This window comes from Crinia signifera, chromosome 19 (genome assembly GCF_055691185.1).
Source record: "Crinia signifera chromosome 19, ASM5569118v1, whole genome shotgun sequence".
NCBI lineage: Eukaryota > Metazoa > Chordata > Amphibia > Anura > Myobatrachidae > Crinia > Crinia signifera.
The window spans coordinates 142,989,611-143,009,617 of NC_139226.1; the positions used below are offsets into that span (position 1 = coordinate 142,989,611).

Sequence of the window (20,007 nt, forward strand, 5' to 3'; positions counted from 1 at the left end):
ATATCAGTACTGTTACTGGCTACCTAGCTGGCTGTGCAATCACCATGTGGCGCCGCTGAATGGCTGCCTGGGTGCTGCACAGCTCAGTAATTATATGTTCCCCATGTCTGTGTCCCTCATTAGAGTACATCTAGTATATATATATATATATCAGTACTGTTACTGGCTACCTAGCTGGCTGTGCAATCACCATGTGGCGCCGCTGAATGGCTGCCTGGGTGCTGCACAGCTCAGTAATTATATGTTCCCCATGTCTGTGTCCCTCATTAGAGTACATCTAGTATATATATATATATATCAGTACTGTTACTGGCTACCTAGCTGGCTGTGCAATCACCATGTGGCGCCGCTGAATGGCTGCCTGTGTGCTGCACAGCTCAGTAATTATATGTTCCCCATGTCTGTGTCCCTCATTAGAGTACATCTAGTGTATATATATCAGTACTGTTACTGGCTACCTAGCTGGCTGTGCAATCACCATGTGGCGCCGCTGAATGGCTGCCTGGGTGCTGCACAGCTCAGTAATTATATGTTCCCCATGTCTGTGTCCCTCATTAGAGTACATCTAGTATATATATATATCAGTACTGTTACTGGCTACCTAGCTGGCTGTGCAATCACCATGTGGCGCCGCTGAATGGCTGCCTGGGTGCTGCACAGCTCAGTAATTATATGTTCCCCATGTCTGTGTCCCTCATTAGAGTACATCTAGTATATATATATATATCAGTACTGTTACTGGCTACCTAGCTGGCTGTGCAATCACCATGTGGCGCCGCTGAATGGCTGCCTGTGTGCTGCACAGCTCAGTAATTATATGTTCCCCATGTCTGTGTCCCTCATTAGAGTACATCTAGTGTATATATATCAGTACTGTTACTGGCTACCTAGCTGGCTGTGCAATCACCATGTGGCACCGCTGAATGGCTGCCTGGGTGCTGCACAGCTCAGTAATTATATGTTCCCCATGTCTGTGTCCCTCATTAGAGTACATCTAGTATATATATATCAGTACTGTTACTGGCTACCTAGCTGGCTGTGCAATCACCATGTGGCGCCGCTGAATGGCTGCCTGGGTGCTGCACAGCTCAGTAATTATATGTTCCCCATGTCTGTGTCCCTCATTAGAGTACATCTAGTATATATATATATATATATCAGTACTGTTACTGGCTACCTAGCTGGCTGTGCAATCACCATGTGGCGCCGCTGAATGGCTGCCTGTGTTCTGCACAGCTCAGTAATTATATGTTCCCCATGTCTGTGTCCCTCATTAGAGTACATCTAGTGTATATATATCAGTACTGTTACTGGCTACCTAGCTGGCTGTGCAATCACCATGTGGCACCGCTGAATGGATGCCTGGGTGCTGCACAGCTCAGTAATTATATGTTCCCCATGTCTGTGTCCCTCATTAGAGTACATCTAGTATATATATATCAGTACTGTTACTGGCTACCTAGCTGGCTGTGCAATCACCATGTGGCGCCGCTGAATGGCTGCCTGGGTGCTGCACAGCTCAGTAATTATATGTTCCCCATGTCTGTGTCCCTCATTAGAGTACATCTAGTATATATATAAATATCAGTACTGTTACTGGCTACCTAGCTGGCTGTGCAATCACCATGTGGCGCCGCTGAATGGCTGCCTGGGTACTGCACAGCTCGGTAAATATGTTCTCAATGTCCGTGTCCCTCATTAGAATGTGTCTTGTGCATATCTGTACATGTGATGTATATCTGTACTGCCATTGTTGCATTTCCTTGTACTGATAACCCTTTGTATTACAGTATGTGCATTGTTATTTTTATTGTTATGTTATATTTATGTCTGTAAAGCGCCTTGAGTCCTGTTAGAGACAGTGCGCTATATAAATAAAACTTACTATACTGGTGTCAGTATGGAAGGGCAGGTGTAATCCTGTGCAATGGTCCGGTACATGGGGGTTGTTATCTGTCATGTGTGCAGGATATTGTATGACGGGTTCTCTATCATTTACTTCATACAGTTTCAGGAAATGTTCATGAGCTCCTGTGATGCTTCTTACATGTTCACACAGATGTGACTGCAGTTACTTTCTACCATGTTATGTGTTTCCCAGTTACTTGTTACATTTCCCGTTTTTCCCAGTTGTTCCATTTCCCGTGTTTCCCAGTTACTTGTTACATTTCCCGTGTTTCCCAGTCACTTGTTCCATTTCCCGTGTTTCCCAGTTACTTGCTGCATTTCACGTGTTTCCCAGTTACTTGTTACATTTAACGTGTTTCCCAGTTACTCGTTACATTTCCCGTGTTTCCCGGTTACTTGTTCCATTTCCCGTGTTTCCCAGTCACTTGCTGCATTTCCCGTGTTTCCCAGTCACTTGCTGCATTTCCCGTGTTTCCCAGTCACTTGTTTTATTTAACGTGTTTCCCAGTTACTCGTTACATTTCCCGTGTTTCCCGGTTACTTGTTCCATTTCCCGTGTTTCCCGGTTACTTGTTCCATTTCCCGTGTTTCCCAGTCACTTGTTCCATTTCCCGTGTTTCCAAGTCACTTGCTGCGTTTCCCGTGTTTCCCAGTCACTTGTTCCATTTCCTGTGTTTCCCAGTCACTTGCTGCATTTCCCGTGTTTCCCAGTTACAGTCTGTATGTTACCGTTACTCTTACTGTGTGCTTTCAGTTACAGTATCCGTTCTGTCACCTTCTGGCAGGTCTCTCCTCGGCGCTGCTGGTGGTTCATGTGGAGCAGAAATCGGTGACAGCGGTGCAGGGACAGAGAATCACTCTTCCCGTCTGGTATTCCAGCAGCTCAGAAGAGAAACCGTACATCACCTGGTCCATACAACGAGCTCAGTCAGAGCAGATCCAGGTAACCGGGTTCAGAACTCCTTCCCATGTCTAATGTTCCGTTCCCGCCCTAGTGACCTGTCCGTTCCCCGCTCTAGTGACCTGTCCGTTCCCCGCCCTAGTGACCTGTCCGTTCCCCGCCCTAGTGACCTGTCCGTTCCCCGCCCTAGTGACCTGTCCGTTCCCCGCCCTAGTGACCTGTCCGTTCCCCGCCCTAGTGACCTGTCCGTTCCCCGCCCTAGTGACCTGTCCGTTCCCCGCCCTAGTGACCTGTCCGTTCCCCGCCCTAGTGACCTGTCCATTCCCCGCCCTAGTGACCAGTTCGTTCCCCGCCCTAGTGACCTGTCCGTTCCCCGCCCTAGTGACCTGTCCGTTCCCCGCCCTAGTGACCAGTTCGTTCCCCGCCCTAGTGACCTGTCCGTTCCCCGCCCTAGTGACCAGTTCGTTCCCCGCCCTAGTGACCTGTCCGTTCCCCGCCCTAGTGACCTGTCCGTTCCCCGCCCTAGTGACCTGTCCGTTCCCCGCCCTAGTGACTTGTCCGTTCCCCGCCCTAGTGACCTGTCCGTTCCCCGCCCTAGTTACCAGTTCGTTCCCCGCCCTAGTGACCTGTCCGTTCCCCGCCCTAGTGACCAGTTCGTTCCCCGCCCTAGTGACCTGTCCGTTCCCCGCCCTAGTGACTTGTCCGTTCCCCGCCCTAGTGACCTGTCCGTTCCCCGCCCTAGTGACCCGTCCGTTCCCCGCCCTAGTGACCCGTCCGTTCCCTGCCCTAGTGACCAGTCCGTTCCCCGCCCTAGTGACCTGTCCGTTCCCCGCCCTAGTGACCTGTCCGTTCCCCGCCCTAGTGACCTGTCCGTTCCCCGCCCTAGTGACCTGTCCGTTCCCCGCCCTAGTGACCTGTCCGTTCCCCGCCCTAGTGACCTGTCCGTTCCCCGCCCTAGTGACCTGTCCGTTCCCCGCCCTAGTGACCTGTCCGTTGCCCGCCCTAGTGACCTGTCCGTTCCCTGCCCTAGTGGCCTGTCCGTTCGCCGCCCTAGTGACCTGTCCGTTCCCCGCCCTAGTGACCTTTCCGTTCCCCGCCCTAGTGACCTGTCCGTTCCCCGCCCTAGTGACCTGTCCGTTCCCCGCCCTAGTGACCTGTCCGTTCCCCCACTCATGGATGTTCTTGCATTTGCAGGTTTTGAAGTACATGGTTGGCGAAATTGACATATCTGCAGATTTCAAAGACCGGCTAAGTTTTGCCCACCCCATGCCTGCCAAAAACATCTCAATAGTAATCAGCAGGACCCAGGCCACGGACTCTGGGCAGTACCGATGTATCGTCAACGTGCTGAATGACAGCTTTGTCGGCAGCGGGAACATTGGCGTGATTGATGTGTCCATTCTGGGTAAGAACCGGACGCGGCTTCTCCACCACAACAGGAAACTAGAACACACCATTGCTAGAGCTGATAACAGCTTACAGGAAGTAATAGCTTCCAGCTCTCAGTACAATGGAGGGTGGGCATGGGCTGTCAGCCATGATGGAAAATCCCATTGTCTGGGAACAGAACACAAATATCATTAACAGTCATATAATAGGCACAGGGGTACAGGAAATAAAGCCGACACAAGTTCTATTAATAACTTCTATTAATGTCGCTCTGTAGAGAAAACAAAAGCTTACCTTCTAAGGGTTTGTGTGTGCGTGCGTGTGTGTGTGTGTGGTGGGGACAAGGGAGAGAAGGGAGCAGGGACTGGACAGTTAGGAGGGACGTGTTAGGCATGAATGAAGGGCAGGGAGAGGGCGACCGGGTGAGAATCTCTGATATAGAGTGAGAGGGAAATCCAGAGGCTGGGAACAGCACGGGAGAAATCCTGAAGGCGGAGTGGGCAGGAGTGAGTGTGAGTGGCGTAATCTGGAAATGTAGAGTTATTGGGGTGATTGTAGGTGAGTGAGAGGAGTTTGCGCTCTCTCTCTATCGTTCTATAAGGGCGCGGTTCACAGCCATACCTGCGTCCTTCTGCTAATACCGCGGCCAATGGTCCTTGTACTGGAATACCCACCGGTGGCGGCACTAGTCCATCGCTGGCCCCTCGCGACCATCAAATGATTTCAGCCCCGTACAATAACCTGCGAATGGACATTTATGCAAAACATCCATTTGCACTGCGGCGGGGATGTTCGGAGCGCGTCAGGGGGCGGCATGCGCATATGTGCAGAGCTGAAAACATCGGCCGCTTGCACCTACCTCTGAGTCAGGCAGTATCGGGGTATCCCTAAATAAAGGGTAGACGTGTGCCGATTTGGGTTGGAACCCCCGGGACACCCTCACTGTATGGCTAATTAGACACTTAGACATTTTTTTTAATTGACCAATAATGACGTCATTTTTGGGTTTAAAAAAAATGCAAAGTGATGGAAATTGGGGTACAAGATACCGGTTTATTTGGTGCTGTATGAGTGGGACAAGATGCATATAACACCCATTCCCCCCAATGTAAGTACCCCAAATAACTGCATTATGGGCACAGATAGACTTCTGTAATATTTTCCTATATTCATTTGGTTTTGGGGGGTTATATGCTGACTAGAATTATATGGTGAATCCAGTTTTTGCAATAGGATAATAATAGGAGCCGGCATAGCCCAGATACGCCATTTTTGCGTCACTCTCCGAGCGATAGACAGAAGTACAAGCACATTAAATGGCAGTAATTTATACTGTGTGTCACAGTATATCACAGAGTAGTCACTGGCTGTACAGGAGCTATCTGATCTTCATCTGCCACCTAGTGTACATATGGTGGAACTGCTACATTTATGGGTAATCTCTAATCTTTGGTTTGACCAATCATCGGAGGACCAGGTAATTGTCCTGAATGCATTGGATCAGCTAAGAGATATCACTATAACCTACTATGAGTGGCTACTGATACACACACTGTCTGTCCATGATCATCTGTAAGATTACTCCTCCAATGCTGCCGGGAACCCCCCCCCCCCCCGTATTATATGGTACACAGACGGGTACCCTACCCCCCAGTGTGCCCGTATTATATGGTACAGAGACGGGTACCCTACCCCCCCAGTGTGCCCGTATTATATGGTACCCAGACGGGTAACCTACCCCCCAGTGTGCCTGTATTATATGGTACAGAGACGGGTAACCTACCCCCCCTCCCCCCCCAGTGTGCCCGTATTATATGGTACACAGACGAGTAACCAACCCCGAGTGTGCCCCTATTATATGGTACAGAGACGGATAACCCCTCCCCCCCGTATTATATGGTACAGAGACGGGTAACCTACCCCCCAGTGTGCCCGTATTATATGGTACACAGACGGGTAACCTACCCCCGAGTGTGCCCCTATTATATGGTACAGAGATGGGTAACCTACCCCCCAGTGTGCCCAAATTATATGGTACAGAGACAGGAAACCTACCCCCCAGTGTGCCCGAATTATATGGTACAGAGACGGGTAACCTACCCCCCAGTGTGCCCGAATTATATGGTACAGAGACGGGTAACCTACCCCCAGTGTGCCCGTATTATATGGTACAGAGACGGGTAACCCACCCCCCAGTGTGCCCGTATTATATGGTACAGAGACGGGTAACCCACCCCCCCAGTGTGCCCGTATTATATGGTACAGAGAACCACCCCCCCAGTGTGCCCATATTATATGGTACAGAGAAGGGTAACCTACCCCCCAGTGTGCCCGTATTATATGGTACAGAGACCCACCCCCCCAGTGTGCCCATATTATATGGTACAGAGACGGGTAACCTACCCCCAGTGTGCCCATATTATATGGTACAGAGATGGGTAACCCACCCCCCCTCCCCCCCAGTGTGCCCATATTATATGGTACAGAGACGGGTAACCCACCCCCCAGTGTGCCCGTATTATATGGTACAGAGACGGGAAACCTATCCCCAGTGTGCCCGTATTATATGGTACAGAGACGGGTAACCCACCCCCCAGTGTGCCCGTATTATATGGTACAGAGACGGGTAACCCACCCCCCAGTGTGCCCGTATTATATGGTACAGAGACGGGTAACCTATCCTCAGTGTGCCCGTATTATATGGTACAGAGACGGGTAACCCACCCCCCAGTGTGCCTGTATTATATGGTACAGAGACGGGTATCCCACTCCCCAGTGTGCCCGTATTATATGGTACAGAGACGGGTAACCCACCCCCCAGTGTGCCTGTATTATATGGTACAGAGACGGGTAACCCACCCCCCCAGTGTGCCCGTATTATATGGTACAGAGACGGGTAACCCACCCCCCAGTGTGCCCGTATTATATGGTACAGAGACGGGTAACCCACCCCCCAGTGTGCCTGTATTATATGGTACAGAGACGGGTAACCCACCCCCCAGTGTGCCCGTATTATATGGTACAGAGACGGGTAACCCACCCCCCAGTGTGCCTGTATTATATGGTACAGAGACGGGTAACCCACCCCCCAGAGTGCCTGTATTATATGGTACAGAGACAGGTATCCCACACCCCAGTGTGCCCGTATTATATGGTACAGAGACGGGTAACCCACCCCCCAGTGTGCCCGTATTATATGGTACAGAGACGGGTAACCCACCCCCCAGTGTGCCCGTATTATATGGTACAGAGACGGGTAACCCACCCCCCAGTGTGCCCGTATTATATGGTACAGAGACGGGTAACCCACCCCCCAGTGTGCCCGTATTATATGGTACAGAGACGGGTAACCCACCCCCCAGTGTGCCCGTATTATATGGTACAGAGACGGGTAACCCACCCCCCAGTGTGCCCGTATTATATGGTACAGAGACGGGTATCCCACTCCCCAGTGTGCCTGTATTATATGGTACAGAGACGGGTAACCCACCCCCCAGTGTGCCCGTATTATATGGTACAGAGACGGGTAACCCACCCCCCATATGTTGGAGCAGCAGGTACAGCGGGAACATAATGCACTGTATGTGATATATACCCTCTGATACACTGTGGTTCTGACCTGTTTGGTTCTCTCTGCACCTCCAGTTCCCCCGTCCAGACCCACATGTCAGATCCACGGAAACTCGTATATCGGAGCCAACGTCACCCTGAGCTGCAGATCTTCCACAGGGGAACCGGCGCCCACTTACTCCTGGATAAAGAAATCACCAGTCAACATGGTCTACTTTGCTCCTGCTCTCGGTATGACCCAGGTTGTTAAATACAGTGTAAACAAATGTAAACATGTATCAGGTTAGTTGCTATTGGTGACAGCACCTTATTTTCATTGCACCAGTTTTCAGTGTTTAATCTCTATGACAGACAAGCACAGATCAGACTGGACAGACAGCATTTATACATGTGCGAGACGGTATCCGGACCCATGATAGGTTGACAGTCCTACACTATAGGTCGACATGAATTGTTTTATAACATGTTGTGCCGACAGGCGGTATTTCATACCCGACCAATCACCACGGCATGGATGGAGAATATAATAGTGTGGGAGCGCAGGAAGCCATGCCAGGGGATACTGTCGACATAGAAACCAAAAACCATGAAAAACTCATGTCGCGCTTTGGACCCTGGCGACGAATGACTGTATACCTAAACATTGTAGATATAAAATACCGTAACCTGTGAGATTCACCATCACCTCTTATGTATTACTAGGTACTTGTGTATTATAACGCCACCCGCGAAATCGGGCACAAATCGCATGCAAAAATCGGATGAGATTTGGCGGCCGATTTTTGGCCGATTTTCTGAGATTTCCTGCCAATGTGCATGCTATTCTATCCCAGCACACCCCCACTATCCAAGTTAGCCCGGAGCGTGGCGAGCGGACGCGGTACGCCTCCTCCCGACCTGTTCATACTCCCACTATCCACATCGGCGTGAATTTTATAAAGCGCGGCAAGTGCATCGAGCCACCGAGCCCGAAGCGCGGCGAGCGGACGCGGAAAACGATCCCGAAGCATGGCGAGCGCACGCGGAATACACGTCAAGCAATCTGTGTCTGATCGCCACGTTTCGTGATCGTTTTCCGCGTTACCTTGCAGCGCTCGCTGTGCTCGCTTTGAGCTCGGTGGCTCGCCACGCTTTATAAAATCAACTCCACGCCGACGTGAATAGTGGGGGTATGAACAGGTCGGGAGGACGCGTACTGCATCCGCTCGCCACTTGGATAGTGGGGGTGTGCAAGGATGGACTAGCATGCAAATTAGCAGGAAACTGCCAAAAATCGGCCGCTAAATCGTATGCGATATCGAATACGATTTAGATAAAATCAGGCGCCGTGATAATACACAAGTACCTATTACTATGTTTCGGTTAGGGAACCCTGCATTTGTTAGGGTTTTGGGTGTGAACCCACAGCCGGAACCGCTGTTTAGAACGGCCATGGCTACACCTAAACTACCTCCTCGGACACCTGTCCGACCTCCTCGGACAGGTGACCATAGTCTGCGGGTAACTAGGCTTCTCCTGTAGTCGCTGCTTTCGAAGGAGCAAGTTAGACCCACTCCAACCCTGATGCAACCAGGTTTTACGTGGTGACAAGGCTACGGCGACCGCCAGAGGTAGTGCCAAGAGGAGGTCTAGCTAACTTGCACTATCTGGAAGTAACACCCTGCCTAGCGGCACTAGGCCAAGGACAGGGAGTGCGGCCCAGTCGCAGACACCGGACACAACAGAACCGGGGTGCCTCCAACCTAAAAGATGCCAAAGTAAGTAATGAGTACACAAACACTCGGTACCCAAAACAAGCGTATACCCACTACCGTGGGCCTCTCCACACCTGGAAGAGCTGGACCAAGGGAAATATAAAGTAACAAAGGAAACCGGGCAGCTTGCCCACAAGTGAATAACAAAAGGAATATGGCAGCCTGCCAGAACTATATGGATAATACAGAACAGAACCAGGCTCCACTGGAGCACTTACATGGCCTGAACTGGACACACAGCGACAGGACCATGACACCCAGCTGCACCAGATGGAAGAGTGCAGGCTGTGAATGACTGGCAGGACTGGACAAGACCAGGACACACTCCAAGAAGCATTGAACTGAATGATGACCAGCAGGAAGCAAAGGACTGCAGCTCCCTGCAACAGAAACAGGAAACTATCACCGGCAGGGCAGTTCTGGGGAGAATGCCTTTAGAAGGGCTCAGGTGATGAAAACACCTGTGACAGATCCAGCCCAACTCCCAAGCTGGGATAACAAGGTCAGGCTTGTGCATAAATCAGCTCACAGAAGACTGAGCTGTTATGGCACAGACTCCCCACTGGAGGTCACCAGAGAGTCAAATACCAAAAACAGACTGAAACAGAACCCAGATCGGACATAACAGAACAGAGCCATGATCAATAGCTCCTAAAAGTACTGCAGGATAAATAAGTAGAGCCCCTCAGGGGAGGGTCTTCTGCCTATAACATTGACCCGTTGTTCCCTTAGTGCAAGCAGGCACACCGGTACTTAGGCCACCACCAGGTCTTAAATCCTCCGGTGAGTAGATACTTATATAACAGACAGAGAACCGCTAGGTGGTGTTACATGGCAGAAGAATACCACAATACAGCTGCTGAAAGTGCAACTATAAACTAGTCACTAGGATTACCCTCAAGGTGGTAATTAGGGTATCTGCCAGAAGGGCTAAGCACAGTCACGGAATCACGGTCGGTACACCTATAACAGGACACGGCAAGACAACTGGAATAGATGATATATGAACCAGAACTTCGCTTGACTGGCAAAAGGAATCCCAGGACGGGCACGGATGACACGGACACGAGTGGTCTGGACAAAACACAAACTGGAACTATGATGACTCTTTCCACCGGGTGTTCTGAGAATCTCCTTGAACAGGAATCCATCTGACCTTTCTGGAGTTAGTAACGGCAGGATCCTCCAATGGACAAGGTCTTTCCAGAATCCTTACAAATGGAATCTTTCACCACAGAAGCAGCAGATATGAGTCTTTCTACCAGAGAATACAAGGGATCTTCTAGACCAGAATCCACTGGATTCTACGTCACTAATACGACAGAATCCTCCAGCAGATTAGACAGGAACAGACCTTCCCAAAGATCGCCTAGTAGAATCTCTCATTACAAGGACAGAAACAAACTTGAATCTTTCTTCCACGATTAGTTTGGAATCTTCCCTGACTTCCCAGGATAGGACCTTCTTGGAGCTGTAAATCAACAAGATTTTCCTAGAGGACGCCAGACGGGATCTTTCCAAAGTTCTTAACAGAATCTTTCAAGTAGTTTCCCAGGTTGAATAACACAGTCTACATGATTACAGTACCTGACACAGTGCAAATCAGCCCAGTGCTGCAAACTCTACAGGCCCCCATACACTATGCGATTAAGAGGTAAGCAACTATTGACCAGTGAGCCTTACAGGGAGGACCCCCACGAGGGAAAACAGCCGGCGGGAACCCGGCTGTCTGTGTTTTCACAGTCGGGATCCCGACGTCGGGTGAATGCCTGTCAGGATCCCGAGCCCGTCCGGCACCCTTTGACACTGTCCCACATCGCAGACTGTTAAATAAACTTGAAAGCTTGGGATTGGATTCTAAGATAGTTGAATGGATAAGAGCGTGGTTGCAGGACAGAAAACAGAGAGTTGTAGTAAACGGAGTACAGTCAAAGGAGGGAAAGGTTACAAGTGGAGTACCCCAGGGATCTGTACTTGGACCAGTGCTTTTTAATATCTTTATTGGTGATATTGCAAATGGAATTGAGGGTAAAATGTGCCTTTTTGCAGATGACACAAAGGTATGCAACAGGGTAGACACACCAGGAGGGGTAAAACAAATGATTGAGGATCTAGGTAGATTAGAGGAATGGTCAAGAGCATGGCAACTACAGTTTAATGCCAAAAAATGCAAAATCATGCACTTGGGTTGCAAAAATCCAAAGACTAAATATAGTATAAATGGCACTATAATGGAAACTACTAAGGAAGAGAGGGATCTAGGTGTCACTATTTCAGGGGACTTAAAGGCAAGTAGGCAATGTAACAAAGCAATGAAGAAGGCAAGTCAGATGCTTGGTTGCATAGGGAGAGGTATCAGCAGTAGAAAGAAAGAAGTAATAATGCCACTGTATAGGTCATTGGTACGACCTCATCTAGAGTATTGTGTTCAGTTCTGGAGGCCATATCTCCAGAAGGATATAAATACATTAGAGACTGTACAAAGAAGAGCAACTAAAATGGTGCATGGCCTACATCACAAAACGTACCAGGAAAGACTAAAAGATCTTAATATGTATACTTTAGAGCAGAGACTTTCAAATATATCAAGGGCTTTAACAAGGTACAGGTGGGAGACATTCTTCACAGGAAGAGGAGCAGCAGAACACGAGGACATGCACTGACACTAGAGGGAGGAAGGTACAGGTGGGAGACATTAGTCACAGGAAGAGGAGCAGCAGAACACGGGGACATGCACTGACACTAGAGGGAGGAAGATTCAGGGGAAATGTGAGGAACAATTACTGCACAGAAAGAGTAGTAGATAAGTGGAATAGCCTCCCAACAGAGGTGGTAGAGGCAAATACAGTAGTACAATTTAAACATGCTTGGGATAAGCATATTGATATTCTTACAAAGAAATAAGGATCAAATATGGTTTGAGGTAACATGTTTAAAAAAGGGGCAGACTAGATGGGCCAAGTGGTTCTTATCTGCCGTCACATTCTATGTTTCTATGTTTCAAATTCCATTCTGCAAGATATCAGCAATGTTATCAGATCCACAGAGGTATATTTCTTAGCGATATATAGGGAAATGTGCATCCTGAGACATACTCACTGTTATATACAATTTTCTCATTGTTATACAAAACCATTATTTGTTATTCAAGAGACAGAAATGATTCCCAGACATATAGAAGAAGTGACAACACAGACCATACGATGCTGAAATATAAAGTAATTTATCACTGCAGTAAGTCAATATTATTGCTCTGGTAGATGAATATTTCAAGGTACGGTATATGAAAAATAAATGTTAGACACATAGAGGAACCAAAATTGATGTATAATCTGCCTCCATTCCCCTCCTCACATCATGGCACTGTCCCTGTCTCCTCACTGACACATCACTCCTCCTGATATACCCTGTGCTGCTGGAGACCCTGCTCCTCCCACTATATAACTCTCAGTCTGTGGCTTCCTGCTGCCTCCATTCCCCTCCTCACATCATGTCACTGCCCCTGTCACATGCAGCCCTGTCCTCACTGACACATCAATCATCTCCTGATATACTCTGTGCTGCTGGGGATCCTGCTCCTCCCACTATATAACTGTCAGTCTGTGGCTTCCTGCTGCCTCCATTCCCCTCCTCATATCTTGTCACTGCCCCTGTAACATGCAGCACAGTGCTCACTGACACATCCCTCATCTCCTGATATACTCTGTGCTGCTGGGGACCCTGCTCCTCCCACTATATAACTCTCAGTCTGTTGCTTCCTCCTGCCCCCATTCCCCTCCTCACATCATGTCACTGCTCCTGTCACATGTAGCCCTGTCCTCACTGACACATCACTCATCTCCTGAAATACTCTGTGCTGCTGGGGACCCTGCTCCTCCCACTATATAACTCTCAGTCTGTGGCTTCCTGCTGCCTCCATTCCCCTCCTCACATCATGTCACTGCCCCTGTCACATGCAGCCCTGTCCTCACTGACACATCAATCATCTCCTGATATACTCTGTGCTGCTGGGGATCCTGCTCCTCCCACTATATAACTGTCAGTCTGTGGCTTCCTGCTGCCTCCATTCCCCTCCTCATATCTTGTCACTGCCCCTGTAACATGCAGCACAGTGCTCACTGACACATCCCTCATCTCCTGATATACTCTGTGCTGCTGGGGACCCTGCTCCTCTCACTATATAACTCTCAGTCTGTGACTTCCTGCTGCCCCCATTCCCCTCCTCACATCATGTCACTGCCCCTGTCACATGCAGCCCTGTCCTCACTGACACATCACTCACCTCCTGATATACTCTGTGCTGCTGGGGACCCTGCTCCTCCCACTATATAACTCTCAGTCTGTGGCTTCCTGCTGCCCCCATTCCCCTCCTCACATCATGTCACTGCCCCTGTCACATGCAGCCCTATCCTCACTGACACATCACTCCTCCTGATATACTCTGTGCTGCTGGAGACCCTGCTCCTCCCACTATATAACTCTCAGTCTGTGGCTTCCTGCTGCCTCTATTCTCCTCCTCACATCATGTCACTGCCCCTGTCACATGCAGCCCTGTCCTCACTGACGCATCACTCATCTCCTGAAATACTCTGTGCTGCTGGGGACCCTGCTCCTCCCACTATATAACTCTCAGTCTGTGGCTTCCTGCTGCCTCCATTCCCCTCCTCATATCTTGTCACTACCCCTGTCAAATGCAGCACTGTGCTCACTGACACATCACTCATCTCCTGATATACTCTGTGCTGCTGGGGACCCAGCTCCTCCCATTATATAACTCTCAGTCTGTGACTTCCTGCTGCCCCCATTCCCCTCCTCACATCATGTCACTGCCCCTGTCACATGCAGCCCTGTCCTCACTGACACATCCCTCATCTCCTGATATACTCTGTGCTGCTGGGGACCCTGCTCCTCTCACTATATAACTCTCAGTCTGTGACTTCCTGCTGCCTCCATTCCCCTCCTCACATCAGGTCACTGCCCCTGTCACATGCAGCCCTGTCCTCACTGACACATCCCCCATCTCCTGATATACTCTGTGCTGCTGGGGACCCTGCTCCTCCCACTATATAACTCTCAGTCTGTGGCTTCCTGCTGCCCCCATTCCCCTCCTCACATCATGTCACTGCCCCGGTCACATGCAGCCCTGTCCTCACTGACACATCCCTCATCTCCTGATATACTCTGTGCTGCTGGGGACCCTGCTCCTCCCACTATATAACTCTCAGTCTGTGGCTTCCTGCTGCCCCCATTCCCCTCCTCACATCATGTCACTGCCCCTGTCACATGCAGCCCTGTCCTCACTGACACATCCCTCATCTCCTGATATACTCTGTGCTGCTGGGGACCCTGCTCCTCCCACTATATAACGCTGAGTCTGTGGCTTCCTGCTGCCCCCATTCCCCTCCTCACATCATGTCACTGCCCCAGCCCTGTCCTCACTGACACATCCCTTATCTCCTGATATACTCTGTGCTGCTGGGGACCCTGCTCCTCCCACTATATAACGCTGAGTCTGTGGCTTCCTGCTGCCCCCATTCCCCTCCTCACATCATGTCACTGCCCCAGCCCTGTCCTCACTAACACATCACTCATCTCCTGATATACTCTGTGCTGCTGGGGACCCAGCTCCTCCCATTATATAACTCTCAGTCTGTGACTTCCTGCTGCCCCCATTCCCCTCCTCACATCATGTCACTGCCCCTGTCACATGCAGCCCTGTCCTCACTGACACATCCCTCATCTCCTGATATACTCTGTGCTGCTGGGGACCCTGCTCCTCTCACTATATAACTCTCAGTCTGTGACTTCCTGCTGCCTCCATTCCCCTCCTCACATCAGGTCACTGCCCCTGTCACATGCAGCCCTGTCCTCACTGACACATCCCCCATCTCCTGATATACTCTGTGCTGCTGGGGACCCTGCTCCTCCCACTATATAACTCTCAGTCTGTGGCTTCCTGCTGCCCCCATTCCCCTCCTCACATCATGTCACTGCCCCGGTCACATGCAGCCCTGTCCTCACTGACACATCCCTCATCTCCTGATATACTCTGTGCTGCTGGGGACCCTGCTCCTCCCACTATATAACTCTCAGTCTGTGGCTTCCTGCTGCCCCCATTCCCCTCCTCACATCATGTCACTGCCCCTGTCACATGCAGCCCTGTCCTCACTGACACATCCCCCATCTCCTGATATACTCTGTGCTGCTGGGGACCCTGCTCCTCCCACTATATAACTCTCAGTCTGTGGCTTCCTGCTGCCCCCATTCCCCTCCTCACATCATGTCACTGCCCCGGTCACATGCAGCCCTGTCCTCACTGACACATCCCTCATCTCCTGATATACTCTGTGCTGCTGGGGACCCTGCTCCTCCCACTATATAACGCTGAGTCTGTGGCTTCCTGCTGCCCCCATTCCCCTCCTCACATCATGTCACTGCCCCAGCCCTGTCCTCACTGACACATCCCTTATCTCCTGATATACTCTGTGCTGCTGGGGACCCTGCTCCTCCCACTATATAACGCTGAGTCTGTGGCTTCCTGCTGCCCCCATTCCCCTCCTCACATCATGTCACTGCCCCAGCCCTGTCCTCACTAACACATCACTCATCTCCTGATATACTCTGTGCTGCTGGGGGCCCTGCTCCTCCCACTATATAACTCTCAGTCTGTGGCTTCCTGGTCCTCATCATGGACAGATAACAGTAACACATTGATATCAGGCCTTTTCTTTCCTGTTCTTTCCTTTAGATGCTGTGAAGGGAACATTGACCCTCACAAACCTGACGGCTGACAACTCTGGCACATACGTGTGCACCTCCAGGAACATAGCCGGCGTGGCGGAGTGTAACATCACCATGGAAGTGACATCATGTTAGTACCCGCGCCACTGCGTTAGTAGGCGGCAGAGTGTTGGCGTCTCACTGTGTTATATCCATTAGTGATGTAATCTCCCCGTCTGTTCCAGCCTCCCGGACAGCCGTCATCGTAGGGGCGGTGGTGGGATCAATCACGGGGCTGTGCTGCCTGGTGCTGCTGATCGCGGTGCTGATCTACCTGTACCGCCGCGAGCAGAAGGAGTCGCAGGATGACATGGAGAATGACATCAAGTAAGACATTCCAGATTTGGGTATTACTATGGGTAAGCGGAGCAGATAGCTAACCATGTTCTCTACCCAGGGAGGATGCCCCAGCGCCAAAATCTCTGACCTGGACCAAAGCCAACGACTCAGATCTGATCTTCAAGAACGGAACGTTGTCCTCCGTGAACAGCACCCGGGACCACAAGTCCTATCCGCCCAAATCTCCCTCCGACACCACCTCCATAAACACGGCGACCGGCTACAATGCCCCACCCTACGTGGGCGACAGAGGCCGCATCACCACACCCACCCCCAGCTTGTCCAGCCAGTCATTACCCAGCTACATGGCACCAGCCAACGGCAACTATTACAGCACAGCTGTGCCCACGGGCAGGAGCCCGCTCCCAAAGACCAACGGCGTTGAGCCAAAAGCTCCCAGGAAAGAAGTGAACATTACATCTGGCGTCACCCCCTCCAATCTGGTGCGGATGGGGGCGGTGCCAGTGATGGTTCCGGCACAGAGCCAGGCGGGTTCCCTGGTGTAACTGTACTATATTCCATATATAACAGAATGTTTACAGGTCTCCGCTGTTCCGGCGCTGTCGGCAGGCTGCGTACAATATCTGCAGGAGGACCCCTGGGGTATAGGTGCTGCATATGTCCCAGCCCTGCACACAGGCCGCACTGACTACAGAACGTCTCCGTTTCCTAAGTCGCCGCAGTCCAGAAACTTTTTATAAATGCGTTTTTCTTAAAGAAGGTCACATCTCCCTCTGCTTTAGTGTGTATTCAGTGTCTCTTCTATGGTGGTATATAAGGCTCGGTTACCCTGCCAGCAACAGCCAACAGGTGGCACTTTCCCTTGCCCCCACCCCCTGGATTTATTTTGCCTTATTCTCCCCAAATTCCGATGTCCCATATTATAGAATAGAATCAACTATATTGGCCATGAATGGCTCAGAATCCGAGAAATCTCCTTGTTACATTGTTTCAGTTTCCTGTTTCCACATGCACAGGGCACTGAGGCAGTATTACAGAGGGCGGGGGGCTCTGCTCTACATACAGATCATATAAAGTATTGCTGGGGGGGTTAGGGTCCATCCAATAACCATATAAGACATGACACCATACCATACTCAGCCATATATATATATATATATATATATATATATATATATATATATATATACATATATATATATATATATATACAGTATATATATATGGCTGATATCATACTTTATTGTACAGTATCTCTGCTAGGAGTACAGCGCTGTTATTCTGCAAACCCGGGGTTCATCGAGCATTAGTATAAAGACCGTGACATAACGGATATTATACATTTAACGCACCTTTCATAAAGGGACTCTAACCCTATGTGTTTCTATTTTACTGTTTTATGTGTATAAATATATAGAAATGAATGTATACAGATATTCTCTTTATATGAGATCACCTTTTAGTAGAGATGCCATTGTTTACCTTCTCTTTCCCATAACCGCCTTATCTTCTGGGAAGGGTATGACATCATAAAGGGCGTGTTCGAGGCCAGAAACTGTATGAATGAGACAAAGAGGTGACAGTTAGGGGAATAATGTAAGTTATCTGTGGTGTCACAATGCCTGCCCGTCACACCCTAAGCCAGTGATTGGTGAATGCCTGCCCGTCACACCCTAAGCCAGTGATTGGTGAGTGCCTGCCCGTCACACCCTAAACCAGTGATTGGTGAATGCCTGCCCGTCACACCCTAAGCCAGTGATTGGTGAATGCCTGCCCGTCACACCCTAAGCCAGTGATTGGTGAGTGCCTGCCCGTCACACCCTAAACCAGTGATTGGTGAATGCCTGCCCGTCACACCCTAAGCCAGTAATTGGTGAGTGCCTGCCCGTCACACCCTAAACCAGTGATTGGTGAATGCCTGCCCGTCACACCCTAAGCCAGTGATTGGTGAATGCCTGCCCGTCACACCCTAAGCCAGTGATTGGTGAGTGCCTGCCCGTCACACCCTAAGCCAGTGATTGGTGAGTGCCTGCCCGTCACACCCTAAGCCAGTGATTGGTGCAGCCGTAACTAAGCTTTATACGCGAGGGGACATTTATTATATGTGGAGTTTTTGTTTATTTAAATGTTTCCAAAATGAATTTCTCCTTCCAGCTCTCAGAGCTGACAATCTAAATCTACAAACATTATCCAAAATTGCCGAATACCCAGGAGAAACTTTGTGCCGCTGTCCTAGTAATAGAATAATGAGCCACGAGTGATATAACGGGATCTGATTACATTCTGGCTGCTGGACCCGAGTCACTCCATATACCACAGAGTTACTGAGCTGGGGCTGAACTTTCTAGCAATTTTAATGCAGTTTTTTTTATTTATTAAAAAAAAAAAAAGGGGGACTGAAAAGTAATAGGCTCAAAGTATTAAACTATTTGTACCAAATTATTACTGTGGTCATGTGACAATATAACAGCTTCATGCTGATTGGCTGTCAGGACAGAGGGGCCAGGAAGGATGAGAACAAGTGACAATGGGTCAGCATTCCTCGTGCCACGGATTCCTCAGATGGGTCTATATCTCCTATATACAGTGTTCTCCGCCCAGCGCCCCCCATCCGCTGAATGCGACATTATCGTTGTTGTTGGTATTGTACAGATATGATTTCTCATGTAATACTACTATTATATATTACCAGGATAACCAGCCCCGCAGGACAATGCTCTCAATGTGGGGGAGATGTTTCAAGTCTGGGGAGTGATAAAGTAGAATATCTGTCATTTGTATAAAACGACAGACAGAAGCTGATTGGTCGCTTTGGGCAAGTTCTGCACTTTATCTCTCTCCAACGCTCGATACATCTCCCCTGAGGGAATTGATTTACCTTGTCCTATATACTGTGTGACCGATATGTTAATGTTTCATTCTGTGCTTTGTAAATGCGGCCGGTGACGCCAGCGACTGCTGTAATATTTACATAGACTTTTTCATTAAACACGACGTCAGTGACATTGGCCTGTATGGGGGGCTGTGAGCAGATACATTGGCCTGTATGGGGGGCTGTGAGCAGATACATTGGCCTGTATGGGGGGCTGTGAGCAGATACATTGGCCTGTATGGGGGCTGTGAGCAGATACATTGGCCTGTATGGGGGGCTGTGAGCAGATACATTGGCCTGTATGGGGGCTGTGAGCAGATACATTGGCCTGTATGGGGGGCTGTGAGCAGATACATTGGCCTGTATGGGGGCTGTGAGCAGATACATTGGCCTGTATGGGGGGCTGTGAGCAGATACATTGGCCTGTATGGGGTGCTGTGAGCAGATACATTGGCCTGTATGGGGGGCTGTGAGCAGATACATTGGCCTGTATGGGGGGGGGGGTGAGCAGATACATTGGCCTGTATGGGGGC

At 49.9% G+C, this 20,007-nt stretch overlaps 1 protein-coding gene across 1 annotated transcript in view; it reads left to right on the forward strand.

The window, feature by feature from the left end:
* Positions 1 to 18,030, forward strand: part of LOC146043129 (endothelial cell-selective adhesion molecule-like) — a 94,857-nt gene extending 76,827 nt beyond the window's left edge. The window contains exons 2-7 of the mRNA XM_083163569.1: positions 2,694 to 2,851; positions 4,004 to 4,214; positions 7,844 to 7,999; positions 16,271 to 16,393; positions 16,488 to 16,629; positions 16,700 to 18,030. Coding sequence (XP_083019695.1) covers positions 2,694 to 2,851; positions 4,004 to 4,214; positions 7,844 to 7,999; positions 16,271 to 16,393; positions 16,488 to 16,629; positions 16,700 to 17,147 — 1,238 coding nt within the window. The 3' untranslated portion in view covers positions 17,148 to 18,030. The remainder of the gene's footprint in view (positions 1 to 2,693; positions 2,852 to 4,003; positions 4,215 to 7,843; positions 8,000 to 16,270; positions 16,394 to 16,487; positions 16,630 to 16,699) is intronic.
* The last annotated feature ends 1,977 nt before the right edge of the window (positions 18,031 to 20,007 follow it).